The 21719-nt window shown below is 37.0% G+C and overlaps 2 protein-coding genes across 2 annotated transcripts; one reads left to right on the plus strand and one right to left on the minus strand.

The window, feature by feature from the left end:
- Positions 1–5079: 5079 nt before the first annotated feature.
- On the minus strand, positions 5080–5727 carry LOC118491158. Its single transcript, XM_035988664.1, has one exon. The coding sequence runs from the start codon at positions 5725–5727 to the stop codon at positions 5080–5082; it is 648 nt and encodes a 215-aa protein (XP_035844557.1).
- A 3567-nt stretch (positions 5728–9294) lies between these two features.
- Positions 9295–12786, plus strand: LOC110875824 (serine/threonine-protein kinase BRI1-like 2). Its single transcript, XM_022124025.2, has one exon. The coding sequence runs from the start codon at positions 9332–9334 to the stop codon at positions 12668–12670; it is 3339 nt and encodes a 1112-aa protein (XP_021979717.1). The 5' UTR covers positions 9295–9331; the 3' UTR covers positions 12671–12786.
- The last annotated feature ends 8933 nt before the right edge of the window (positions 12787–21719 follow it).

Consider the following 21719-nt stretch of genomic DNA (forward strand, 5'->3'; position numbering starts at 1 on the left):
AGACAACCTATAGTGTTATATTTGTTATATAATGATATATAGTGTTACATAGTGTTATATGGTATTATATGGTGTTACATATTGTTATACGGTGTTTATATGGTGTTACATATTATTATATATAGTGTTATAATACACTTCTCACACTTTGAGCACTTTTTACAGGATCCTCTACCTATATATAGGGTCAGGATTTAGAGAAAACGGTAGAAAGTGTGAGAACGGTGAGAACGCTTATTAATCGTCCGATCAAACCAATCTATGGACTAGATTGGCGCGGTGGCATTTTAGTAAATAACACCAATTTTATTACGTGCACGCGCTTCATTAAGGGTAAAAAAGTAAAAAACCATTTCTCACATAAAACGCCATTGAAAAATAAAACGCCAAATAAATACAAAACGCCAATTTATTACTGCGTACTTTTTTCTGTGTTTTTATTTAAGCTCTCTCGCTACAAAAATGCCAAAAAATATGAAACGCCATTATATATAACGCCAAAGCTTACATCCGGATAAATGTTAATTACATTTTTTGTTATAAAAATAACATCCCGCCTAAACTACGCGCCAAAAAAATTCTATAAATAGAAACGTCTCACCACCTTCCGTTTATCACACCAAAAAAACACACAGTGGTTGCTAAAAAATTTACAACTCAATGTAAAACGCCAAAAAATACAACGACGGCAAACATCTTTTCTTTGATCCTTAGTAATGTTCTGCATGAAGCTTCATTTAATGTTTTGTTACGTGAGTGTAGTAAGATTTTGCTGCATGAGATGGGCAAAATTGAAAAAAGATGGACTGATGACACCCATATGTCATACTGTCATCTTTGTTCCTTTGTTCCTGAAGAAGGTTTGGATGATAAGAAGAGACATATACCAGTGTAAATGCTACTTTGGCCTCGATGATTATAATGAAGACGACAGGCAGATAGCATCCACCCACACGGGGTCGATCTATGTCTCCAACATCCACAAAGACACTTCAACACATGAACAAAAAAAATAAACAACGCCAAACCCAAAACGCTATTTATTTGACACATTTCTTGTAGTTTCAAAAGAAAAAAGAGACTGGTGACACTGAAGATTTAAAATCATAAATTGCTTTTACTTTTGTTTTTTTTAATTTTATTTATCTATTGTTTGTTTTTTAATGTCAGTTAATAAACAACAAAAGAATATTAATGCTATAATGAAAAATATAATAAAACGCCAAAATTAGCAAATGCGTGTAAAATGCCATAATGCCATAAAAACGCCCCCAAAAAACTAGCAAACTATAATAAAATTAATTTGAACAAATAATATTATAAAAAAAGCGTGAAACAATGTGCAAAGAATATAAAACAAAAGAAGTCCAATAGTTATCTAACCGCCATTAGAAAACAAAACGCTATAATTACAGCCGTCAAAGATTTGACGTGTTACACCATTAAAACAGTTGAGTCTGAAAACAAAACACGGTAAACTGCAAAAAACAGTAAAATGAAACGACGAAAACATAATTACTAACATTTATTATATTTATTTATATTTTTCAAAACGGCATAATTACCTGTCATACGCGGGAAAAAAAGTCAATATAAAAGAAGACCATGAGAACCCAAAAGCTCAAACACGCCAAAAAATTTGACTAAAACGCTACATATTGTCCAAAACGCCAAAAAAATTAAAAATGGCTAAGGTTATTGCATGGAGGTTTGAAAGGAAAGAGAAACGATTCATCATAAAGTTCTCTGATAGGAGAAGGGTAAAGGTAAGGATAATCAAAGCCATGCTTGGAATGAATGAAAATATTCAGAAGGATATCCTGGCCCTTGGGGTTCCAATAGACAACGATTGTGAAAGAACGAGAACTGTAATAAAAAGACTGAAGAGAAAATTTCCGGCAGAAGATAATGAAGATGATGATGATATTGAAGATACTCATATACCAAAACTTAGCAGTTGGGTATTGCATGAGGAAGAAGGAACACTTGAAGTGACTTATAAAAACGGGGTGCAATATTCAAGGCCAATGGAAGAAATGTTGAAGACAGAGTTGCTATCTATCATTGAACAACTCTATGATTTAACACCTTCAAACGATCCAAAATCCAAGGATGCAGTGATATTCAAGAATAGGCTGCAGCAAAGAAGAGACGAGCTAATGGCGTTATACGCAAAAATGAAATTTGATGATGAAGAATCTGAAGAAAGTGATGAACAAAGCGATGGGTACATCTCTGATGCAATCCCACCTACGAAAGACTATTAGTTTATTTTGATTTTCGTGTTATTGTAGTTTTATAAAATATTAATCTATGGTAATCAATTATTAACAAAAAGATATAAAATGCCAAAAATGACATGGAAAAAGCCATAACGCCAAAAAATTAACTATGTGACACAAAAAGAATTAATTCAACGAGAAGAAATCTGAGAAAAAACAGTAAAACGCCAAATAATTAATAATTCTACATAACGCCAAAATTATCTTGCACGCAAAAAATAAAGCAGCATGTCAAACGCGAAAATCGTGAAAGGAGAAGAATACTAAAAAGACAAAAAAACCCCTCGGACCCTGATCATGCCCCGCGCCACGTGTTCGGCCAGGATGCGTTCTCACCGTTCTCACACTTTTTGTCGTTTTCTCCTGATCCCGTTTCTATGTATATATATGTTTGGCCAATCGGTTCGGTTCAGTTATTTTTGGTTTTAATATGATTAACCGAAACCGAAAGTTTGGTTATTCAAAAACCAAACAATTGGTTATTGCTTCAGTTCGGTTAATTCGGTTATTTAATTTTGGTTAATTCGGTTTTATGCTCACCCCTAACATAATGTCTGATGCATGGGTCTTTGGTTTTGTGTCTTGTAATGTATGTGTAACGTTCCGTACTTTTGTACTTTCTAATTTTAGAAACTTGTAATCGTGTTCCATTTCAATCATTGTAATCAGAGACTTCAATCATAACAGAAATTCATGTCTTATAGATACATGATATAGTCATTCTTAATTGTTATTCAATCAAACATCAAATGCATGGTTATGTGTGAAACCGAGACATTATTATACATTCGTAATATCAATTATACACATACACACTTGGATACACCTTAAATACTTAGAAATACATTAAAAACATAAGTGTTTTAGCATGAAATAACATAACAAACAAGTTCAAGGGCTAAAAGTGAACAAAAGCCAACAAGTTTGGCATAACTCGTCCTCGCGTTGCGCGGGCACCAAGCCCTTCCTCGCCGCGCAACGCAACCAGCCTTAATCCACAAAAAGTTGTTTCTCAATTCCGGGTGGGTCACCTTCTCCACCTCCATTCACCTCCAATCACCTTCTAACTTCATTAAATCACTAACCCTAATCCAGCACTATAGAACCAAGCTTCCCACACCTCCATGTCACTTTTCCCACACTCAAATCACTCTCTAAACACTCTCAAACAATCAGATACAACCTTAGGGCAGATTACCTTCAAGTGCATAAGTGAGCTTTCAACTCACTTTCTCCTTCTCTTCTTCACGAATTCTTGCTTCATCTCACTTGGAACACCTCTAGGAATGTGTCCACAAGTTTACCATAGTAAACTAAGTTGGAACATCACCATATTTGAGGTCCAAAGTGGATTATATTTTTTGTTTTATAAAACTTTTACAACTTGTTCTTATTTATAGTTCATCTTGTGGAAATGTTGCACCACACTTATTCCCAACTAAACTCATGTTGTAGGACTTGTGTTATGGTTAATTTCCAGAAGATTAGAGGTTCATAACCTCAAATACTTGCTGCCCTAAAAGGTCCCAAGTGACCTACAAAGTGTTGCAACCAACCAACCCTTCAACCTTCAATGTTGAAAGACTTGTGCTTCGGTTAGGTGTGAACAATGAAACCCTAGGTTCTCCAACTTAGATTCCACCACTTCACTTGTTACTTAGCAAATTAGTTCGTCATTCCCTAAGTCACCAAATTAAATTGATGATTTATTGTTGAACACATTCCCATTTCTTCTTTTCTAAATGCACCACAAGATGTCACGATGATCACATGGAGTAATCTCCTACCACCATCCGATGAGAACTAGTTTATTTTTAAGAAAATAAACAAAGGACATATTAGTGGAATCGTCAATGAAAATAACATAATTAATTAAGCCCCGCCAAGATGAAACTAGTGTAAGACTATACACACCAATATGAACCAACAATACTTCGGTTGCCATTCTACTCCAAATTATAACCTTATGTTTACCAAGACTCACAAAAATCAATTGCCACATTATTGAAATCTCGGCTGCTACCTTTGGAAGCCGCATCTTCATACCCGTTTCACTTATGTCAGCAGTATGTGTTAAAGGCTTCGGTGCCCAGAGCAAACATACCCACATCTTCAACAAACTTTTCTACTCCGTCTAGACATATACGAACTAAACACCAACTAAACTTCCCTTTATCACACACTCCACTAACGATTTTCAAAGTGTACATGGCATATAACTTGGATATAACTGACACTTGGCAATGAGTATTTGGTTTATGCTATGAGCTTATGATAGACCGATGATAAGCAACTATTTCTTTGTATCAGCTTACCAATGTAACCACAACGATTCATAAACCTTCATAATATAAAAACAATGTTGTAAATTTGTAATATTTCAAAACTGTCATCAGAAACCACCAGTATACATATTGAACTTGACTATAAGAAATTAATATATTTACATTTCAAAATAACAAAAAAAAAAAAAAAGACAAATAAAGTAACATGAAAGGTTATTGTTAATGGAAAGAGAAAAGTGAGGTTTTTTTTTTGTGACTATGGTCTATGGGGTCTATCAAATGATGAGGAGGATCGGCACGCCATATTTGTATTCGATTTTCTCTTTTTATTAATCATTAATTCTTGGATAAATCGAAAAACAAATAAATAGTTTGTCAATACACTAAAGGGTTGAATACTTTTTTTTTTAACAGCAAACTCACTTTATATAACTCACTTTATATATATATATAAAGAGCTAGCAAGCGACTGGAAACAGACAAACAAACAGAACAAACGAGAAAAAAATAAATTACAACATATCTAATAAATCAAACGCCTTCCAATCCTCCCAGCTCGCCGTCTTTATCTTTGATCTCGTCTTTATCCAAAGGAACGCATCTTCCTTGATAACATCCACTGACTTGCTTATAGGAATGAAATTATTGTTAAAAACCTTTTCATTCCTAGCGCTCCATATTCTCCAGCACGAAGCCAAAATGATGGTGTATACAATCTTCTTCCAAACTTTATCACCCGGGTTTTGCAAAATAATGTCGATGAACTCTTTAAAGCAATTACACTCGACAAACGAAATCCGCATCCAAGCTAAGATGTTCCACCAAATGCATCTTGCCCAAAGGCAATTCAAAAAAATGTGATCAATGTCTTCCTCCTGGTGCCCGCATCTCGCACACGCAGTATCGACGATTGGAACTCCACGTTTACTAAGACCCATCTTAGACGCCACCTTACCCAAAAGAGCCCTCCACAGCAAGATGTTAGCCTTCGGAGTCGCCCATCTATTCCAAAGAAACGGGTCAGAATCCCCATCGACTTCCAGCGAGACCTCTTGAATAACCGAGCGGATATACTTGACTGAAAAGGAACCGCCCGGGTCTCCTCTCCATTTCCAAACGCCCCCGTCCGCCACCAAATAATCATTGATGGCAATACCCATTTTATTCATCTCTTTATCCGTCGAACCAATGTCTTTCCACAAGCCGGGAATATTTTTCTTCAAAGGAATAAGGGGAAGGTTCGGCACAAAAAAGAAATTTACTATATATAAAATAATAATATAATTTACTATATATACAAACACAAGATGGAGAATAGTGTTAGGGTGAGAGGGGCACTCCTCTCTTGGGGGAGTCCCTTCTCTTACGCACGGCCAATAAGCACACGTCACGTCAACTCCCCTCTTAACTCCCCTCACACCCTCAATTTGATGGCGACACTCCTCTCTTGGGGGACTTGTTTTTTTATTTTTTTAATTAAGAAAATATTTTTATAAAAAGTAAACATAATTTCATAAAATAAAAAACTACATTTCATTTAATAAAATAAAAATTACATCGCAATACTACATAAAAATTTTAGAAATTGCACGGCCACCCGTACTTGTTAGCGATATTGCGCTTTCGGGCGGGATGAACGGCAACATTTCCGGCGGAGCATCGTCGTGCGGCTTGAGGAATGTTTTCATATCTCGATCGTACGCGTAGTTTCTCATCGTCTCGCGTTGTTCCGTTATGAGCTCGCGAGCCTCCGACTCTCTTTTCTTCCTCAATTCAATCGCCTCCAATTCAATCGCGTGCTTCGCTTCTTTCATGGCGGTGTACTCTTTGAATTGTGCCGCCAACTCGGCCGAGCCCTCGGACGATGTCGCTTGACGCTTGTCTCGCCGTTATGTTCTTTGTGGCGAGGGGTCTTCGTTCATATCGGGTATGGAAGGGTCCACGTCAACGGGCTTTCTTTTTTGTGCCGAACCTTCCCCTTCCTCACACAACAATGGGACTTGGGCCCATTTGTCGTGTTTTCGAATGACCTCCCATGCCTCGACATGTTGAAAACCGCTCGGATATCTATCTTTAAATTCCTTTAAAGCGACTTTCATCACGTTGAGATCGCTACACCCGCTTCCTCGTGTGCGATCCTACATATTATAAAATAACAAGTGTTAAAAAAATATGAACTTAGTAAACAAAATTAAAAAATATACAACGTTAAAAAATAAAATTTTTACCGCTTGTTGGTATAGGCCGTTGAAAAAGTTTATTTTCGTCATCATCGGGGTCCATTTAGACCGTACTTGATGCACGGTCAGGTTACTTCCACCAACGGTGGCGTTATAATGATCTAAAATCCTACGCCAAAAACCATCGCGGGTTTGTTGATTGCCCTTCTTTTTGTTGGTAGAGCAATGTACCCACGCCTTCGCCAATGCCTCTTCTTGGACTTTTGTCCAATTTTGGCGCTCCATTTTCCCTTTTTATCCCGAGCGTCATCTTCTTCGTTGCCGGCGTCTTCATCCACATTATATTCATCGTCGCCCAAATTTTGAGTTTCGGGCACTACTTTCTCGTCCTCGTGAATAGGTAGAGGACGTTCAACATTTTCTCGTGGAGATGGAACTTGTGGGGAACGAAAACCACACGGGTCGAAGGCGGGGGTTTGAGGATCCATTGATAACAAATTTTGAAAATAGCCGAAAGTGGGTTGTGGTTGGGTGTTGTAAAAGGAGGGGTGTGAAGGTTGTTGGTAAAAAAAAACGGGGGTTGTGAAGTATATCCGAAAGGGGGTTGTGGTTGTGCACTTGCACCGCTCGAACCACCACGAGACGGTTGCGAGCCGCGTCCCTTAGATTTTTTCTTGGCTTCGCGGGGTTGGTTCTCCATTGCTCAGTTTGGCTTTGTGTTGTATTTGATAGATTTTTAGAGTATAAGTTTGAAAATGGGTGTGGTAAAAAATTAGATTGAAGTTGGTTATTTATATTGGTTAAAATTGATTTTTTTTAAAAAAAATTTGACCGTTGCCCAACGTTATTCCTCGATCCTTGTGCAATTCTTGTGTGGTGAATACACACCGATCCTGCTCACCGAATTGCATCACCGCGGTGATGGCGGCGGTGTTCCCGCTCGGGGACTGGGGTCACCGCTTGCCTCCCTGAGAAGTGCCCCGTATACCCTTAGACAGCTATCTGACACTCCCTAATTGGTCCAACCAATTTACGATTTTATCACTAATTTAAAACTATGATTTCGTCCCCAGTTAAAAGTGACGTTTTTTACATCAGTTCAAAATAAATTTTGCTTTTGCCCCCTGCTAAAAATTACGATTTTACCCTCGGTTCAAAATTGCGATTTTATTCACAGTTTAGAATTGCAATTTTACCCATAGTTCAAAATAAAATTATACTTTTGCCCCTACCTAAAAATTACTATTTTGCCGTCAGTTCACAGTTATAATTTTGCCCCCAGTTCAAAATAAAATTATAGTTTTGCCCCCAACTTAAAATTATTATTTGCCCTTAGTTCAAAAATATGATTTTGTTTCCGGTTCAAAATAAAATTATGGTTTTGCCCCTAGCTTAAAATTATGGTTTTGCCTGTAGTTGAAATTTATATTACGATTTTACCCGAAACCCTGCGCAAAATTATGATTTTGCCTCTGGATCAAACTTACAGTATTGCTATCACTTTAGCTTTTGGCAAATGACGATTTTACCCAGTCAAAAAATACAACTCTGCCCTCGGTTCAAAATTATAGTATTGCCATCGTTTTAGTTTTTTAGTAAAACTATAAAAGTGTTTTGTTTTAATTTGTTGACTTGATTTTTTTTTATGTTAAAGAGTTGCCTAACACTCACTCATTATTGCTGACAAATTACAGTTTTGCCCTGAGATCAAAATTACGGTTTTATCATCATTTTAGTTTTTTTTTTCTAGCAAAAGTATAGTAATATTTTTTAATTGATTGATAATTATTCAGCCATCATCCCGCAACGCATGCGAGGCATCAACTAGTTTTCAAAGCAAAAGGCAAACACATTTAAAGGGTCCCCTCGTAATACAGCCACCTCATGGGAATTATAGCCTTACTTATTTTATTTTATAGATATATGTAAGTAGATATTTTAACCCGTTATTAAAAAATTCACGAGACCCGTTAATACTCTACTAACAAACGAGATTAGGTAAGTCATAATATGGGCTGGGTGGGCGTCAGCTCAGGGCCAAAAACGTAAAAGGGTTCGTAAGTTTTAAAAAAAATATATATATCTATATATATATAACAAATTTGGAGTGAACCGGTGAACCCATATACAAGAAATAGTCACAATCCAACAGAAAGTCCTCTTGTTTCCATCCAAATGGTACTCGGTTCGAGTTCTTTCTCTATCATGTTTTGTCACTTTTATTTATTGTTGTATCGTATTTTATATTATAGGGCGGGTAGGGCCCGGTTTTTTTGTCAAGCCGAGAGCCTAATTCTTTTTTAACATTTTCGAAAATGGCTATACAATTTTACATTTGTATGGGTGGTCTTTCATGAGATTATCAATGGCAACCAGTGATAACACGATTTAAACCTTATACCTATGCAAAAAATGAATTATGTAATGTACTAATAACTATACCACCAACCCGAAGATCATATAGTTGGATATTATATATAAAAGGTTTTTTAGTTTTTATTTTGTTATATAAATACACCACCTTTTAAATCTTTTTTGCCAAGCACCACCAAGCTTCTGAAACTCATTTCTTCTGAACTCTGCAATGGAGATGAAAACATTACATCTATATCTCTACATATCCATAACCCTCATCTTCATCTTTCTCAACTCAGCTTCCACTTTGAATCCATCTTCCACACCAAAACCAAAACCAAACCCCTACACCTCATTATCCGCCATTAAAACCGATTCTGAAGCTCTAATCCAGTTCAAAAACATGATCGAAAACGACCCAAACGAAGCCCTCTCAACCTGGCAACCCACCAAATCCCCATGCAAGTGGCTTGGAGTCACTTGCACCTCAGGTCGAGTCACTGGACTCGACTTGAGCGAGTCTTATCTCGTGGGTTCGATATCTTTCGAACCCTTTTCATCTTTAGACATGTTAACCATCTTGAACCTGTCAGAAAACCCTCATCTATTCATCAACTCAACTTCTATATTTCAACTTCCATCAGGATTAGAACAAATTTTTTTATCTAATTGTGGAGTTAAAGGTCTAGTTTTTGACAATCTTTTTGTCAAATTCAAGAACCTTGTAGTCGTCAATCTTTCCAAGAACAATCTAACCGGTTCCTTACCCGAAAACCTCGTGTCGAATCTAGATTCGGTTAAAGTTCTTGATCTATCTTCCAACAACATCCTTGGAACCATTCCTCTAGCCATCTCAAACTATACCAACTTGGTGAATTTGAATCTTTCATACAATTTGATCACTGGAAACATTCCAAGAAGTTTGGGGAACCTAAAAAGTTTACAACTTTTCGATGTCTCGCACAATCTACTCACCGGTTGGATCCCTGATGAGTTTGAAACTCTTTGTGGATCATTGTTAGAACTCGGGCTTTCGTCGAATAACATTTCCGGAACAATACCGGCTTGGTTATCTTCATGTTCTTGGCTTCGGGTTCTCGATGTTTCCAACAATAATCTAACTGGCCCGTTGCCTGATTCCATGTTTACAAACATGGGTTCGTTAGAACGGTTGATTCTAAGTAACAACAACATTTCTGGACCATTTCCAGTCACAATTTCGAACTGTGAGAAACTGAAAGTGGTGGATTTCAGCTCTAATACGCTTTCAGGACCTATCCCATCCGGGATATGTCCTGAAACATCTTCACTCGAAGAGCTTCGTTTGCCGGATAACTTGTTATCCGGACAAATCCCGGAGGATATATCGCGATGTTCGAAACTAAAAACGATAGATTTGAGCTTAAACTACCTCAAAGGTACCATTCCAGCTTCAATTGGGAATCTAGAGAATTTAGAGCAGTTTTTTGCTTGGTACAATGAATTGGAAGGGAATATTCCGGTAGAGATAGGGAAATGCAAGAATCTAAAAGATCTAATTCTCAACAACAATCATCTCACAGGAAATATTCCAGTAGAGTTGTTGAATTGCAGTAATCTTGAATGGATTTCCCTCACAAGCAACTCGATTTCGGGTGAAATCCCACCGGAATTCGGCTTGTTGTCGAGGCTGGCGGTGTTGCAACTAGCAAACAATAGCCTGAGTGGCAGCATTCCAACGGAATTGGGAAATTGTAGCACTCTTGTTTGGTTAGATTTGAATAGTAACAAGTTAACCGGAGAAATCCCACCTCGAATTGGTAGGCATGTCGGAGCGCAATCTTTGATCGGAATTCTATCGGGTAATACTATAGTTTTTGTCAGAAATGTTGGGAATTCATGCAAAGGAGTTGGTGGTTTACTAGAGTTTGCTGGAATTCGACCGGAAAGATTACTACAGGTTCCTACATTGAGAACCTGTGACTTTAGAAGAATGTATTCGGGTCCGATTTTGAGCATGTTTACTCAGTATCAAACGCTAGAGTATCTTGATCTTTCGTATAATGATCTTGGAGGGAAAATTCCTGATGAGTTTGGGGAAATGATTGCTTTACAAGTTCTTGTGTTGTCTCACAACCAACTATCTGGTGAGATTCCGGCGACACTTGGGCATTTGAAGAATATGGGTGTTTTTGATGCATCTCATAATAGGCTTCAAGGGCATATACCCGAATCGTTTTCAAATCTAACGTTTTTGGTCCAGATTGATCTTTCAAACAACGAGTTAACGGGGCAAATTCCGACAAGAGGGCAACTCAGTACGCTCCCGGAGAGTCAGTATGCGAATAATTCAGGATTGTGCGGTCCCCCATTGCAAGAATGTAGCATGGTGAATAATCCGGTGGCGGATCCTGGTGGAGATGGTGGTGGTAGGCGGCAGTCGGCTAAGACTTGGGCTAACAACATCATAATGGCGATTCTTATTTTGGTTGCTATAGTTTGTTTGTTAATCGTTTGGGCTATTGCTATGCGAGTAAAGCGGAAGGTGGTCGAAGAACAAAAGTTGCTAGAGCGACTACAAGCTTCTCGGTCAGCCACGACGTGGAAGATCGAAAAGGAGAAAGAGCCATTGAGTATAAACGTTGCCACGTTTCAAAGGCAATTGCGGAAACTTAAGTTTTCGCAACTGATTGAAGCCACCAATGGATTCTCTTCAGAGAGTCTGATTGGTTGTGGCGGCTTTGGAGAAGTTTTTAGAGCAAAACTAAAGGATGGATCAAGTGTCGCGATCAAGAAACTCGTTCGCTTGAGTTGTCAAGGTGATCGCGAGTTCATGGCTGAGATGGAAACCCTTGGAAAAATAAACCACAAAAACCTGGTACCATTGTTAGGGTATTGCAAGATTGGTGAAGAACGACTCTTGGTATATGAATTCATGGAGTTTGGTAGTCTTGACGAGATGCTCCATCGACGATCAATGAAGGGTGCACCAAACCATAGGATTTTGAGTTGGGAAGAAAGGAAAAAGATAGCTAGAGGGGCGGCGAAAGGGTTATGCTTCTTACACCATAATTGTATCCCTCACATCATCCATCGCGATATGAAATCAAGCAATGTGTTACTAGATCACGAAATGGAGGCTCATGTTTCAGATTTCGGGATGGCGAGGCTAATTAACGCCCTTGACACTCATTTGAGCGTTAGCACACTAGCCGGAACGCCTGGATACGTCCCACCTGAGTACTATCAAAGCTTTAGATGCACCGCAAAGGGCGATGTATATTCATTAGGTGTGGTCTTTTTGGAACTTTTATCCGGGAAACGACCCACGGATAAAGAGGATTTTGGTGACACGAATTTAGTCGGATGGACAAAAATGAAGGTCCGCGAAGGGAAATCACGAGAAGTTATTGACGTAGAATTGTTAGCGGAGCATGAAGAACACGAAAAAGAATATGTCAAGGAACTAGTGAGGTTTCTTGAGATAACATTGCAATGTGTTGATGATTTCCCTTCAAGAAGACCAACTATGTTACAAGTTGTGACATTGCTAAGGGACCTTAATGTGCCAAAACCTCTTGTTACTTAATTTTTTTTCCTTAATATACGCGAAACATGTTACATTTGGTGTGTCAACATCGTTCTCCGTCGAGTTTTTGAATGTAGTACTTGATTTAAGATAATACAAGGCTGTTAATTATTGTATAACTTTGTTTCCTGCTTTATGTTCCAAGATGAAAGTAGGATATTCGACTTTCTATCGTCAAATATATAAACGTTCCGCATGGTCTTGTTCCATCAGTTTTAACATAATTTCCTAAACAAACATGTAACTAGGGTTTCAAAGAACATCAAACCAAACCGAACCGAACCAATTCGTCTGGCTAAGTACAACCATTAAAAAACAACTTGCTTTAGTGGTTTGGACCCTTTTTCATCTATAAAGCGTGAATAGAATGTATGTATTAAAAATAATATTTGCTAGACATATTTTAACCGTTTACTATCTATCAGATATGAAAAATGAATAATAATAAGGTATGTTTGTTTTAATAATAATTAAAGTGTGGGAAAAGCAAAATGGTTTGCACGCCAAGCGAAGATACAATGATCACGGGAATGATTTAGATGGACAAGAAGAATGTGAACTCAAGTGGTGCAAAGGTGTGCCTTTGACCACGTCTTGTCTCCGATCACAAGTGCACCCCCCCCCCCCCCCCCCCCTCCCCCACTATCTCATAACTATTTTGGTGATATTTTTCTTAGATAATCTTTAATAATGAATGCACCTATACGGACACTCTATACTTACTAATGGGTCGTATTATTAGCACGCCCTAGATCCTTAAATCGACACCTTTAATACGGGTCGTATAGACCTATACGAGTCGTATAGCTTTTTTCAATTTCCAATAAAGAGCGATGTGTCAGATTTTGTCTAGATATTATTTAATAAGACTCTCACTATTCTCACATCCTTATATCTTATTCTCATATCTTTTTTTACTCTATCTCTCATTATATATATCTATCCATGTATAGAGAGATAAAGGAAAGAGATGTATATATATTAACTCTCTTTAATAATGGATGCGTTATCCGGACACTCTATGTTTACTAATCAACCTTTTATTACTTTTAGCCTTTTAGGACTATGTATTCCACTATTCCTATGTCAGGGCTATACACCCATGTACCAGTATTTAAGAATTGTGCACTAATATACCAGGACTGGGGATGAGTGTGGTACATGTATCGTACTGAATCGGTACTGGTATTGAAAATACCGGTATTGAAATTCGTCAAAACTTGGTACCGATATCGTATTTGAAGTTAAAATTCGGTATTTACCGGTACCAATACCGAAAATACCAAAAAGTGGGTACCGATACCAAACCGAAAATGGCAAAAAGTGGGTACCGGTATCGAAAAAATTCGGTACGGGAAATTCCGTACCGGTACCCAACTACCCAATACCAAATGCTCATCCTACGTTCATATATATATATAGGGGAAGGTTCATTTGAGAAGAAATTTAATGTGAGAGAAAAAGAAGAAATGGCATATTAGTAAAATACTATTTCATTTATAAGGCTATAGGGTGTGGTCATGACCCATATGACTACCATGACCCTCCACATCATCACCATGTCACCCATCTCTAATCCACCATTTAAAACCACTATCCTAGGGGTGTGGTCATGACTCAAACACTATCCCCTTATTTATTTTAGTTAATTTTTGTCTAAAGAAAAAGGAAAGGAAATCATGAAAAATGGAAACTAGGACCATGGTTGCCATGGTTTAATCCATGGGAACCATGGTGGATCAAGCAAGGGGGTGGTGTAGTATTCTATTCATGTTCCTACATGGCAAATCATGTTCCAACCATGACCCCCATACCTTTTAGCCTAACTCATATCATTAATTTATTTTCTCTCTTTAATTAATTAGTCAACTAATCATTAATTATCCTACATATAATCTACAAAACCTACACATATCAAAATTTTCCTACATAAACCCTACACATTATAAAATTTTATCCTATATAGTCGTAATTTATCCTACACACCTCGAAATGTATCCTACACAACTCGTAATTTATCCTACACAACTAGTAATTTATTCTACACTTTAAATTAAGTTGTTTTTTTTTTAATTTGGAAAAAGTATATATATTGAAAAGGAGTTACAAATTTAATTTAATTAGTTATTAAAGATGTAGAATACAAATTAATGATTTATGTAACTTTACCAATATACCCTTATTGTAAAATTAAATGCAAATATTAAATGAAGTAAAATAAAGTATTCTTATTGGTTGAAACTTCTTCTTTTTTCTTCTTACAAAAAAATTGTTCTGATTTGAACTTTCACATATATATATATATATATGACAAGAGAGAGAGAGAGAGTGTGTATATTCAATAAAAGCCGTTTTTAGTAGGCGTTACCTCTAAACAATCCTTTAGACCTTGTGTAAAGGGGGGGCACATCACGACGTTTCTAGCTATGGCGCCCCATAGCGCCGCCCAACATCATGACCGGGGGCGCTATGGGGGTTTAAATCTTGGCTCCGGTGATCCTCTTCGCGGTGTTTTCATCTGCACAATTTTCCCCCACTCACACACATATATTTACATACATATGTATGTATAACTGAAGGGGTTATATAATCCCTTTACCACTACACCCTCTTGTGATATAAAGTCTCTCTCTTACGCATTTCGTTACTTATCGCATAACACCTCCAAAGGGGCTTTATGACTAACCCAACTTGTATTAATTAATTAGACTATAAGTTAGGAAGATGATTGGTTTGTTGTAAGAAATAGATATATGTTTGTTTGGCTTGAGTATTTTAAGTCGAATTAAAGAAAGAAAATTAGATTTTAATATCTCAAATTTGACTTGTTTGTCACATAAGCAGTCAACATCTGCGTAATTTTGACTTTTTGTCACATAAGCACTCTATATAAGCAAAAACTAACTGGTTTATCTTTTAGTTAGTATGAGATCGTCCAGAAAAAATATATTAAAAATTAGGATTGTCACAAAAATTTTCTTAATTGGAATTGTTACCAATCAATATGTCAAAATTATGATTATTAAAATCCAATTCTCCATTAAATAAAGTATTAGGTCATTCGCTTTCAGCCGGTGATTCTAATATTATATTTAGTTTCTATTATTAGATGGCAGGGTATGGGCCGGGGAAGGTGGTCGGGATGGTGAGGCGACCCTCATCGCTGACGGGGAACACCACCTCTCCGATCCCACCTTTGGTGCCATTGGGAGATTCTCCCTTCTGCCCTGAAATGCTTCTCTCTCCCTCTTAATGTTATTGGATGGGGAAACCATTTTTGTTGATGGAGGAATAGGGATGGGAAGAAGAAGGTGATGAGGTGGAGGTGGAGAAAAGAAGACCATACCCATAGTGTTACGTAAGAAATAATCACTCCTTTTTAGGTACTTTGACTAAAAGCCTTTATTTTGAAAATCAGTTATAAAGAAAGCTTTGAATCGAAGGAAGTCAAATATGAAACCACTTTAGAAAATAAAGGTTTAGATTGAAAATTGAAATAGAGTATGAAAATGTGGCTAACCTTCAATCCTCATACTAATCAGTAGTGTTTGATTTCACCTTTTGAGTAAATGAATTTATTTTTGCTTGCTTGGGTGTAAACTTCCAAAAAGATGGTGTTTTGGGATTATTGTCACCTATGTATGTTTTGATTTATAATTGTTTGTTCATAGTTAGAGTTTCATCTTTTTAAGCACATGGTTTAAAAACTTTTAGAGAATGGTAAAGATGTGTCTCAGTTTTGTTCTACGTGCTTAAATTTTCTTACACTTTAGATAAACTTTGCATCTAATTGTACTTTTGTACTTATACATATATGTTGTTTTATAATGTTATATTTGATTTTACTTTGTTAGGTTACTCTTTCACCACTTCTTTTGTTTTTTTTTATATTTATTATTGGTAGTTTTTTTTAGATTTTTTTGTTATTTTTGTTTGTTTGTTGTTTGTATTGTAGACGATGGTCTCTTTGAAAACTACCTCTATTATGAAGGATGCATATAAGGTTTTCCTACATCTTATCCTTCCCAGACCATACTAATAACTTTGGTATTTGTGAAATGTATTTCCAAACCCTCAAATACATGTTTTGCAATGCCTCTATTCTCGCTCTTCCCGATAGAAACTACGATTTCGTTGTCTATTGCGATGCCCCTAATCAAGGTCTGGTTTGTGTTCTTATGCAACTAGACAAGGTTATTGCCTAGGCACCAAGACCTCAAACTTGGTGCAATCGTTTTTGCTCTAAGAATTTGAAGACATTACCTTTATGGTACCAAATGAGTGATTTTCACTGATCACAAAAGTCTTCAACATATTCTCAATAAAAAAGAGCTCAACATGCACCAACGACGATGAGTCGAATTGCTAAATGACTACAATTGCGAGATTTGCTACCACCTCGGTAAAGCAAATGTTGTGACTGATGCCCTTAGCCGAAAGTCATATTCAACCCCAAGGCGTTTGTTGTTTTCAACTCCAAACCGACATTTAATCTCGTATGGCGAGGCCTAATACTCATCTGTCAATGAAAACAATTTTTATGACGAGATGAAGTGTGGTGCCAAAAGTCAACTTGAGTCCAAATCCAACGGAATCCTCTACTACTTCAATCGAATTTGGGTTCCAAGTCGCGGTGACCTTCGTGATCTTTTGATGAACGAAGCACACAAACCCCGATACTCCATTCACCTTGGTGCCGACAAAATGTACCAAGATCTCCGTCAAATCTATTGGTGGCCCGGCATGAAGAAAGACGTTGTCCTCCTTCATATCCAAATGCTTCACGTGTTCCAAGGTGAAAGTCGAACATCAACGACCCTCGGGTTTACTCGAACAACCCGAAATCCCGATGTGGAAGTGAGAGAGCATAGCTATGGATTTCATTACCAAGCTCCCACAACATCTTTTGGGCACGATAGCATTTGGGTAATCATCGATAGGTTGACCAAGTCAGCTCACTTCTTCCCTATTCGGAAAGATTATGGAGTTGAGAAATTGGCTCGTATTTATACCAAAGAAATCATTTGTTGTCATGGTATTCCCATTGACATCATTTCAGACTGAGATGGTCACTTCATTTCTCGTCTTTGGCAAACATTCCAAACCGCAATGGGCACTTAACTGAACCTTAGTATTGCCTTTCATCCTCAATCGGACGGTCAAACCGAGCGTACAATTCAAACTCTCGAAGACATGCTTCGATCTTGAGTCATCGATTTTTGTGGGAACTAGGATATGCATTCACCCTTTGTAGAGTTCTCGTACAATAACTGTTACCACGCTAGTATTCAAATTGCACTTTTTGAAGCGTTGTATGGTTGCAAATAACGTTCGCCTATTTGTTGGCACAAATCACCGGTCCCGAGCTCATGCAAGAGACAATGGACAAGATCTTACAAATCCGTGACAACCTCCTTAAAGCAAGAAGTCGACAAAAGAGTTACGCCGACAAACGTCGAAAACCTTTAGGATTCAATGTTGGTGATGTAATAAACTTGCTTCACGTTTTGTAGGTATCCCCTTGGAAGGGAGTCGTCCGTTTTGGTAAAGTAAAAAACTTGCTTCATGCTTTGTAGGTCCTTTCAAAATTCTCAAAAGAATTGGCACCTATAGTAAAATCGTTTCTAGGCTTTTTTTACCGGGTCCAGTTCCGGATACACTTTTTCTGTGCACCTCTAGTTATACATCTAACAATGATAAAAGTAACTAAATAATTATAGTATGCGGATCTTGTACAAGAGAATGAATCATGCGAAGGGTAGGCGACAAGTAGAGCCATTGATCTCCCAATATCAATGGCTCAAAACTAGTGATGACATTTTCGTAATTACGAGGTTCATACAATTGAAGAAACAAATAGAGAAAAAGTATTCTGTTCCTTTCCCACTTGAACTCCTTTCCCCCTTGATTTTCAAACAACTATAGCTTTCTAATACGTTAATATTTTTTTTTAAAAAAATTACACCGTATTAACGAGCATTTCATCCTCTTTAATTCGAGCAGTCTATTGCTATAGTTTTCTTAAAAACATTACATAATTTTTGAATACTCTTTACATGATTACGTGATTTTGAAAACCTACCATGACTACGTGATTTGAATACCCATTACGTGATTACGTGATTTCATTATAGTATGTGAAACCCCACTAAGTGATTGCGTAATTACATAAAAATAGATGACTATGTATTATTTTGTGACTACGTGATTTTGGATACTCGTTTCGTGATTACGTGATTTCATTATAGTATTTTATGTGATACCGCACTGAGTGATCACGTGATTACGTAAAAACAAAAAACATGTAATACATAATAATTTATCTTGAATACCTAATATTTCATGTCTAATCATGTATTAAAGATAAATTATATAGAATACATTAGCCAAATAGTGGAGGGTTCAAATGAGAAGAAATTCTTTGTAAGAAGAAAAAAGAAGAAATTTCAACCAATAGAAATGCTTCATTAGACTTCATTTAATATTTGTACTTAATGTAACTATAAGGGTATATTAGTAAACTTACATACATCATTAATTGGTAGTTTCATCTTTAATAATTAACTATATTAAATTTGTAACTTATTTTTAAGATATATATTTTTCACAAAAAATAAAAATAAAATTTCATTTATAGTGTAGGATAAATACGAGGCGTGTAGGATAAATTACGAGTTGTGTAGGATAAATTTCAATATGTGTAGGATAAATTTCGAAATGTGTAGGATAACTTTTGATGTGTGTAGGCAAAAATATTTAGTGTGGAGGATTATAGTCTTAATGACTAATTAGTCAAACATAATAATAAATGAGATGAGAAAAAAACTATTTAATATTTTACAATTATACCCTTTTATTCTTTTTCTTCTCAATAAAATTTTCTTCTCAAATAAACCTTCCCCTAGCCAAATAAACCTATAATAACTACATAATGTCGTATACTAGAGATTTAATCACGTAATAAAACATAAAACAATCAAGTTCTTCTTATTGAATGTGTAATCACGCAATAGTATAACCATAATAACATCAGTTATAACAAATCATATTGAATGTGTAATCGTGTAATGGATTTATATTGAATGTAATCACGTAATGGTTTATGTTGAATGTGTAATCACATAATGGGCATTCAAAATCACGTAGTCATGTGCTGGATATTCAAAATCACGTAATCACCTAATGAACTAATGGGCATTCAAAATCCTGTATAATTTTTTTAAGAAAACTATAACAATATGCTGCTCGAATTAAAGAGCATGAAATCCTCGTTAATACGATGCAATTTTTTTAATATTAACGTATGAAAAAGTATAGCCGTTTGAAAATCAAGGGGGGAAGTTGTTTAAGTGAAAAAAGACTAAATTATCCTTCAAGCCAAGAACACTTGTCGTCCTCTCAAACTCGTGTATGCTTGGTACGAAACTTCTTGTCATGTACATGATCCATTCTCAATAATTATACATACGTAATATTTAAATGATTAACATATAATAAACAAGTAGAGTTTAAGTTTGAAAAATTATCCATGAGCTAAGTTTGAAAAAAAAATTACGATGAGTCAAGCTTAAACTCGCTCTTTAAATACAAAGTTTGAAGAGTATCAAGCTCGAACGCTCTTACGTTAAACTACATAAAGTTATTAAGGCCACTCGGTGTGGGGGGTCATCCAGGCCCGGCCTGGCCCGGCGACGCCCCGCAACACCATTTCCGGGGTGGCGGCGTCGTCTTCACCGGCATTTTGGAGACGTTGTGGACGAGCACAAATGAAAAAAATGCCGTTGATTTACGGCTATAATTTAAAAAAAATCAATATCCCTAAAACAAACAAGATCCAACGGCTAGATTTAAAAAAACAATTAATTATTTTACCTATAAATATACATCTTTCACCCCATTTCTTACACACTACAACCAATTCTCTCTCTCAACTTTATAAATTCTTCTACTTTTTCCATGGATCCATACAATCCGAACAACCCGAACCCAAACGCTAACCCAAACCCGAACCCAAACCCAAACGTTTTCTCGGTACCCGGTTACTATCCTACGATGGAACCGAGTTGGTCATCCTCTCAATTTTCTCTCAACGCTTTCTCGGGTTTCCAACAAACCCCAACACTTTCTCTCAAATAGGACAACTCCAATCAATGCAACAATGCAATCGTTACAACAAATGATGATGCGAAACCCCTTCAACTCGCAATTTCAATCTCAACCACAACCTTCGCCAACACTGGTAGAATCGTCTCCCCAACCACAACCCGTAGAAGATGACGTTGAAGAATGTGTTCCGGAGACGCAACCGCAATCCTCGAAACGGAAAAAAAAGGAAGCAAGTGGCACGTGAAGCCGATGACAAAGCAAGTGGCATGGACGTTAGCGAAGACGTGGGTTAGCGCATCAAAGAGTCCCATTGTCGGTATGTAAAAATATATTAATTTTATACTAAAAATATATAAATTTTACATTTTTTAATATATACTTTTGTTACATTCTAAAAATATGGGTCATTATAGCGATATCGATTCCATCTCTTCGAAGTGGCGAAAGATGCAACCGGTCGTGAACTGGTTTACGGCGATACATAATAATTTATATACTAGTAACCGTCGTAGTGGGATGTGTGACGAAGATGTTTTTTAAAGAGGCGATCCGTAATATGAAGATTCGCATCGGGTCGTTTTCCCACACGTACATGCTTGGGATGTTTTGCGAACCAATAACAAGTGGGCGCCGGTTCCAAACGAGGTTGCCATGGCTAAACGAACAAAAACCTCGGAGACCGTAAGTTATAGTGCGGGGGGCTCGGACGCACGATGCCAAATAAATATAAACGACGAGCCCGAATTTGACGAAGAAGAGTACGAAGTTCGAGAGGAGGCACATCCCCGGGAAGGACAAATCCAAAAAGGCGGCGGCTGCAAAAAAAAAAAAAAAAACAAGCCGCAACGGGGGACGATTACAAAATGGACGAGTTTATGGCCCAGTTCAAAGCATATACCAAGGTCAGAGCCCAAAAGGCAAAAGCGAAAGAACGTGAAGTGGA

The sequence above is a fragment of the Helianthus annuus genome, chromosome 1 (genome assembly GCF_002127325.2).
Source record: "Helianthus annuus cultivar XRQ/B chromosome 1, HanXRQr2.0-SUNRISE, whole genome shotgun sequence".
NCBI classification, from domain to species: Eukaryota; Viridiplantae; Streptophyta; class Magnoliopsida; order Asterales; family Asteraceae; genus Helianthus; species Helianthus annuus.

Excerpts from the sequence above, each read along its gene's own strand:
- LOC118491158 (XM_035988664.1), bottom strand. The coding sequence starts at position 5,727 with ATGGGTATTGCCATCAATGATTATTTGGTGGCGGACGGGGGCGTTTGG.
- LOC110875824 (XM_022124025.2), top strand. The coding sequence starts at position 9,332 with ATGGAGATGAAAACATTACATCTATATCTCTACATATCCATAACCCTC.